The 8,350-nt window shown below is 32.4% G+C and overlaps 1 protein-coding gene across 1 annotated transcript in view; it reads left to right on the top strand.

The window, feature by feature from the left end:
* The window catches only part of LOC103309556 (tubulin alpha chain-like), a 2,291-nt gene extending 1,174 nt beyond the window's left edge, over positions 1-1,117 (top strand). The window contains exons 2-3 of the mRNA XM_029485072.1: positions 183-586; positions 639-1,117. Of these exons, the coding sequence (XP_029340932.1) occupies positions 183-586; positions 639-1,074 (840 nt within the window). The 3' untranslated portion in view covers positions 1,075-1,117. The remainder of the gene's footprint in view (positions 1-182; positions 587-638) is intronic.
* The last annotated feature ends 7,233 nt before the right edge of the window (positions 1,118-8,350 follow it).

Here is an 8,350-nt window from a genome sequence, read left to right as displayed (position 1 = left end):
TTATAATGTTATAATAATATTATTAAGCAAAAAATTGCTGTCTAGGAAACCTCCCCGAATTTCAGCGGCTACCGCCCGCGTACCTACTTATGACGAGATGATTAAATTACATATTTTTAATTAACATTGATGATACAATATCAACCACATGTATTTTTTAATGTCACAATATTATATCACAGGTATCGACGGCCGTCGTGGAACCGTACAACTCGGTACTGACTACGCATACCACTCTCGAACATTCTGACTGTGCGTTCATGGTGGACAACGAAGCCATCTACGACATATGCCGGCGGAACTTGGACATCGAGCGTCCCACGTACACAAATCTGAATAGGCTGATCGGACAGATCGTGTCGTCCATTACGGCGTCGCTGCGATTCGACGGTGCGCTGAACGTCGACCTGACCGAGTTCCAGACGAACTTGGTGCCGTACCCGCGTATACACTTCCCGCTGGCCACTTACGCACCGGTCATATCGGCCGAGAAGGCGTACCACGAGCAACTGTCCGTGGCTGAGATTACCAATGCGTGCTTCGAACCGGCAAACCAGATGGTCAAGTGCGACCCACGACACGGCAAGTACATGGCGTGTTGCATGCTGTACCGCGGCGACGTGGTGCCCAAGGATGTGAACGCCGCAATCGCCACCATCAAGACCAAGCGGACCATCGTGTTCGTCGACTGGTGCCCTACTGGGTTCAAGGTGGGTATCAACTACCAGCCACCTACCGTGGTGCCGGGTGGTGATCTGGCCAAGGTCCAGCGGGCCGTTTGCATGTTATCCAACACTACCGCTATTGCCGAGGCATGGGCCCGGCTCGATCACAAGTTTGACCTCATGTATGCGAAACGGGCATTCGTCCACTGGTACGTCGGTGAGGGCATGGAGGAGGGCGAGTTTTCCGAGGCCAGAGAGGACTTGGCGGCGCTCGAGAAGGATTACGAGGAGGTGGGCATGGACTCCACCGAGGGCGATGGTGAGGCCGGCGAAGAAGAGATTTGACTTGATATTCCCTACCACCAACACATTTCCTCAACCAGAAATAATTTCGTTGTTGTTGTTGTAATGATGTAAATATATTTTCATACGTGTCGTAGACATAACAAATATTCGCTCGTGTACATTATTATTATAAATAGGTACTATTATTTTTAAATGTATTTATCGGTACAACGATATCGATATGAATAAAAATAACGTTCCAAAGGTATACAATATTCACGTATTATATGTAACGGATAACGGCGACGAGGACTATTCAATTGTAATAAATGGTATAACAAAATTATAGATTATAATATAGGAAATACGAATAAAAATTACAGATTTTCAGTTACACACGCTGCACATAATTAGATTAAAAATAAATTTGGTAATCTGAGTGGATTTTTTTTCTTTTAGTCAACTAGTGGTCCATACTATTCGTATTCGTAAAATAAGTTTGAATAACATCTTTCGACCTATAAAAATATAATAATGTTATGTCTTGCACGATATTATTTACAATAATAATACAAAATATATTAAGTGGTTAAATTATACAAATAAAATCTTTGTAGGTATACAAAAAAATATATCTCTTGTACGATATAATATTATTAATTATCATACACATATTAGGTGGCAAATTATACAATATAATCCTCGGATGCTATTTGTTCAGTTTATTAATTATTAAATATTAATAATAGTAACCATGAACTCGTATGGCCTATGGGCAGTGCTTTACATACGCAGTATATACGGCATCACAAGCATCGATTAATCGACTTTAATTTTTAACCTATAATATTGATGTAGAACGTTTCGACTTTCGTTGTAGCCTTGTAGGTAATATCCCACGAAGTGTAACGAATAGGGTTTCTAATATTTCTCTCTGAACGAGGGAAACGCGATATTTTTAACGTTAAACTAAATATTTGATTTCATTTTCGTCACATTTTATCTGTCGTATATTTGTTCTGTTAAACGAGTTTTCTGCTTAACATGTTTCGGTTAACGTTTTTTGTGACAATATTATATTCTAATATTATTCACAATCGTGACATCTAATCGTTATAAATAACATTAAACCGTACATATTATTATCGTTATAGGTTATTATTTGAAGATACAATTTAAATAAACGCATTCCGGTGACACAATTTTCTCGCGTCTATACTCTATAGACATACCTGCACTTGCAGAAGATATAGACGAACAATAAATATAATATATTACAATATATTATTGTTATAATGTTTGATAAGATATAGATGATTTTTCATCGACATGATTTAAAACAAAAAGTTTAAAAAAAGGTGGGCAAGTGGATGTCACTCTGCTGTATAGTAGTTTACAAGTGGGTCACGGTATGTATAATAGTTGGTATTAAATTTGAATTCAATGATATAATATCATTGTATAAGAAAAACGATTCTGAGCGGAGACTGTATGTCAGTCTAGGTATAAGACATATTATATACTTATCTAAGGTATTAAAAAAAAATGACCTATAATAGGGTACCTATATAAATTCCGAATTAGTCATATCATAATAACCAATAGGTACTTATAACGTGTTATACATCATAACAAACCGTGATACTATCATAGATATATAATAGTATACTTTAGAAGTTTCATATACCCACGAATAATATATACAATCACAACAAAATAACTAAAATAGTTATTTTAGGTTTTTTAATATGTAATTTCGTCCCGATTTGAACATTAAATTTTTTAGATTTTTTGGTAACAGAATTAACTACATACGTGGAATCTTGTTTTAAATTTCTATTCCTTAGATATAAAAGTTGAACATTTTATAAATTTTTAACTACAAAATAATTATTCAATTTTAAATTTGATAAATGTTGTCAAAATTCGATCTTTAAATGTTTATAAAAAAAAATTGTGCATATTTATATTTAAAATTTTTCAACTGCTATTGTAAAAATATATCAGGAGCCTTGTATTAAATTTTTACACTTTTTGGTCCCATCGATAAAACTTTATTGATATTCATAAAAAAAAAAAAAACAAAAAAATTGAAATATGAAATTGTCCATAAACTGCTCAAAACAAGTTAAAATATTTTGAAATTTGTATCAAGTATAAGCATAGATAAAATAAACATTCAGTGAAATTTTCATGTATCTACAGTTATTCGTTTTTGAATTACAACAAAATAAGAAAATCGCTACATAAGAAATCGAATGAATATCCAATGTTGTAAAAATTTTAATTTCAAACGCTCATAAAAATTTAATTTGACTTTCCGGTAGACATTTATTTTTTTACAAAGGTAGATAATCTTATAAACAATCATGTATTACATTTGTAAATCTTAGATTTAAAAAAGAAAATTTTTATGAATTCCTAAATCAAAATAGGTAATTTGCTAATTTCCGTGATTTTTCCATATTTTGTCAATTTTTGAACTTTAAATGCTTAATAAAAAAAAACTGTGTCTGAGGATTTTTAATATTTTTCAAATGTCAATGTAACAATAAAGTAGGAGCCTTGTATTAAATTTTCAAGTATTTTTACTCAACAAATAAAGTTTTATTGACATTCATAGAAAAAAAACTAATAAAATAAGAAACTGAAAATGTCCCTAAAGAGTTCAAAACAAATCAAAATATTTTGAAAATTTTATCGCGTTTAAAAAATTCAAATATAAACATCCAATGAAACTTTCATGTATCTAAGATCATTTGTTTTAAAGTTACACCAAAAACCATAGTCGATTTTGCGTAAAAATTCCCGTTTTTCCTTAATTTTTCTTTTGTTTTTCACGGCGCTTTTGAAAATTACTGGGAATTTTGACCTCCCCAATACACCAACAATATTCATTTTCCCATCGAACAAGATGCTAAAGTTAAAAATCGAAGCATTATTTCGACTACTTATCGTGTAAACACAAAAAAAATAAAAAATAAAAAAAAAATACACACTATTGTAAAATCAATACATTCATCGCTCAGCTCAGAATCTAAAAAGTATTTAAAATTTAATAACTATGTATAATATTATGTTAAAATATAAATAAAAATATAATAATATTATGTGGGTACATAAATTATTAAATATACGGTGATCCCACACATATATTAGGTCAGTAATCGGCCGATCATCTATACCGTGGTATTTGATTTTGTATATTTTCACCCTATCAATACACCTGCATGTATAACAATTGTCAGTTAATAGTTAGTATAATTATTAATTATACACATCTCGGTGGGTAATATATTATTGTGTATTTGTGTTGCATGAAAAATGTAAGTTATCTTGTAATATACAACATTTTTTTTTGATTTTAAAATGTGTTTAATATAATGACAATTTATTATTAACAACTATTCTAACTTGATTAAGATAAATACAATGTAGTTAGTCATTGAATACTCATAATTTCACCGGTCCATAGATTGTAATGATTTGCGTATACATAGGGCGTTATTTATTATATACCTACATTTAAATATTTCATAAAATATATTGTTTTCTACTTTGCCTATGACATGTATATTATACTAACACAATATCGTTATTGGGTGTGTGTGTGTGTGTTTGTGTTTTTTCTCATATAGACACACTGAACTGCATATTATTTTATATGTACATATATTTCGATGCCAATACTCTGCGGCGCGGCGGCTGTATGAACAATATTGATTTTACAATCTGCTGTAGAGCGAAGAAGCTATAACATTATTATATTATGTGTATTGGTCTCACCACGATGATTCGTACAAATTGTAATTTTATATTTTTTTTTTTATCCAAGAAAGATTTTTTATGCACTCATACTCTCCTGAGAGGTGCTTAAACAGGGATTTTGAGATTTACTCTGTCAATTTTTGTTTATAAATGTTTGTCATTGGCTACTTGGGCAGATGAGGTAATAGGCAAATTGTTGCGTTTTTGGTTTTAAATAAAGAAATCAAATCTTAAAACTAATATAAGAATCATTTGTAGCTTATATAGATACTCAAAAAAATTTACCAATTCTGTTAACATTTCAAACTGTTCTTGGAGATATCAGGAAAGATTAGAGAGTAGTTTGATCCACGTTTAATTTATCTATATCAAGTGCTATATCCAATACGCCACAGGAAAATTGTCAATCTTGGTCAAATTAGTTCACAGAACGAGGTACACCGACCCAATTTTTACTACAGTTTATACTAGTTTGTAAACTATCGTACACCAAAACCAAGATTCACCCGTATAGTGCTATATTTTTCATTTTTCTACCGGTGAAATCGGGTTATCTATCTATAAATGGCTGTTGGTTCATCCAAAGTTAACAGATTCAAAAACTCCTTGCAATTTAGAGGGTGTTTATAGCTTATTTTTCAACCACTATAGAGTATAAGGGTATAGCTTTCACATGATTTTTTTCAGTTTACGAAAAAATAATTTTTATTGTTTATTTAATTGTTTGCCATTGATTATAATATACTTAACTATTATAATAAGTAGTAATATGGCATAATATACATTTGTTTACAAAATGTATCTATAGGTACAAATATAAATCTTTGGTACGGGCAATGCTGGGCGGGACAGCTAGTACCTAATATATAAGATAGCTATTATGTATAATACTGGCCTATATAATATGTACTCTCGTGGTAAATGGGTGCCAATATTATATAGTACATTAGTACCTAATATAGTAAGTCCAGTCAAAGAAGTCAGGCGTCAGATAAGTCGTAGGTGATACTTTCACAATATATAACACACAAAACATACGTATATTTACATGTTACATTTGAATATGTTATGTTTATTGTTTATTGGTGTCTTGTGTCAACATAATTAAACCAATATGTTCATATAAAAACTCATTCCTCACCGCCACTATTACTCCTCAAACTTATAACTACGAACAAACTAACGTCCTTAATACAATCAAATCGAGATTGAAGCTGCTTAACTAGAAATACATTTTTTGAACACAAGTTCTAAAATTGAAAATGTTTATTTTCGTATATTTTTATCTTTTAGGTATTTTTCAAAATATTTAGGTACCTAATGCAGACACGATCGTATTTTACAACTACATTGTTAACTCTGTTTTGATTAAAGTAAAACAAAAATTTTTCTCATTATTTTACATTATATTTGTTTAATATTTTGGTTTACAAACACATAATTAATTTTCATCAAGTTTATAAATATTCAGTTATTTTATAAATTATTTTACCCCCCCCCCCCTCTCACACACACACACACACACACACACAGGATTACTATTTATGTTTATGCGGGGTGCAAGCTTACGTGAATGACTAAGATTTTGGTTAAAAATGTCTAATTTTGTTTCAAAAATAATTACTAACTGGGTACTTACTAATTTTATAAAACGGTTGTAAAAAAAATCAAATTAGTGGTGTTTTAAGCCTTTTAGCCCTAAGGTAAACTCGTTTACAGCGCATACAGAAGAATATATTACTGTACGTCATTGTGCAACATGCCACCATGTATCTACCTACTACCTATAGGTATATCATGTATTGGCATCATCGAAACGTTAGCACGAGTCCCATAAAACTGTAATATACAAATATAAAACTCCTATTTGTATAGAACCTACCAATATTATATACATACATAATATACACCATTACACCTATTACACACGTGTAGTATATCGTTGGCTCATCGTCAATATAACTCCCGTTTGGCGTGATCGGAACCATATAATCACAAACGAAAAATAATTTGAGTGATTTTCATGGCGTTTACTGCCGCGTAGTTATTACCTCCGTTTACGGTCGTATATATCTGGTAGGTAGGTTAGGTATAGATAGGTACATACAATTTTAATATGCAAAATAACGCAGACCTACACATGATTTCCCGACGGGGTCGTGACTCGTGAGCGCTCGCGTTATTAACGGTTTCCGTGTGTATAAATTATCCATAATATATTTTATGTTATATCTATAAAATACGCATATTATTATGCGTGGGGACGTTTTATTGTCACGGGTATTATTATTTTTTTTTTGAATGATTATCCAAATGGAGAAATAGACAATTTACTATAGTTAGGCACTTATTGGGGGTGACCAACAAGATGACCATAGCAAACAAACTGATTAGCAAAGATTAGCCATTTTTTATATAAAAGATACTGAAGCTACCCTTCAACTTAAGTTCTTCCTTTATTTTGAGAATATTTGGGTGGTCCCACATTGCCCCAGACAGGTATAAACCACTTTGCCCCAAATAGTTAAATTACCTAAAGCCATTGATTTTATTTTATTTAAATACCTAAACATAAATAAAGAACTTTAATCATAGAACAAACAACATAGACTTTTAAATAAAAAAAAAAAATATTAATAACAAAGCGCAAAATAATTGAATATATAAATAACAAATTATGCAATTCTATTATCAAGTAAATTATGATAGGCATATTTCCAGTTTTTCATTGATTAATTACAAAATAATCACTAGTTCGATTCAAAACTTATACCACACTATCTCAGACGACTAAGGAAGCCATAAAACTAATAATATTATACATTTTTTACATTAAATGAATAGATAATACAATGTCCCCATTTTGCCCCGGTACCCCACTTTGCCCCATGTTCCCCTACCGTATTGTGGCACTCCGGCGAATAGATGACTATCGTCGCGGCCAACACGAAATAACTGACGCGAGACGTGTGATGTAGTCGCATAACTTTTATTGAAATACAAATGACAATTTATGATTAGGGCTGATGCCGGTCTCGCGTACGTAATAGAGATTTTTAGCTCGTTGCGAGTCGCGTGTGCGAGTTGGTCGAGGACGTTAGTGGACGGTCGTGTCCTCGTTGCAAGCCCAGGGACCTGTGGTCGTGGCAGCAAAGCGGCGAACGGAAAGACACGTGCACGTTCGGTCGAATCGAATTTCTCGCGGGCGCGAACGGACGAGGGTGTTACATGCAATAGGTGCGGAAAAAGACTAGGTCGTGTTGCCAACGTTGGGAAGCGAGACCGGAGGGGTGAGAGCAATGTGGTGAGGCCAGTGGCCCACCACAGTATAATTGATTAACAACCTACACAATAATATACCTTGGTAAATGGTAATAATCACAACCGAAAACTTTTACAGCTAAAAACCGTTCCAGCAGATCACCAGTTGCAAACTTGTTATGTTAGACGCATACGTGGGGCAAAATGGGGTAAACTGTACTTTTTTTACATCCTTTTAAACTTACATTAAAAAAAAAATCAAATTTTTATAAAAAAATGTATTATCAATAACCATAACCTATAGATTGTGTGAACAAAATTTGAAAGGAAAAAATTGATTTTTAAGTGTATTACAGGTCTTCAGACATTAG

The sequence above is a fragment of the Acyrthosiphon pisum genome, chromosome X (genome assembly GCF_005508785.2).
Source record: "Acyrthosiphon pisum isolate AL4f chromosome X, pea_aphid_22Mar2018_4r6ur, whole genome shotgun sequence".
Lineage (NCBI taxonomy): Eukaryota > Metazoa > Arthropoda > Insecta > Hemiptera > Aphididae > Acyrthosiphon > Acyrthosiphon pisum.
Note: the sequence above shows the minus strand (reverse complement) of the source record. Positions and strands in the feature narration are given on the sequence as shown.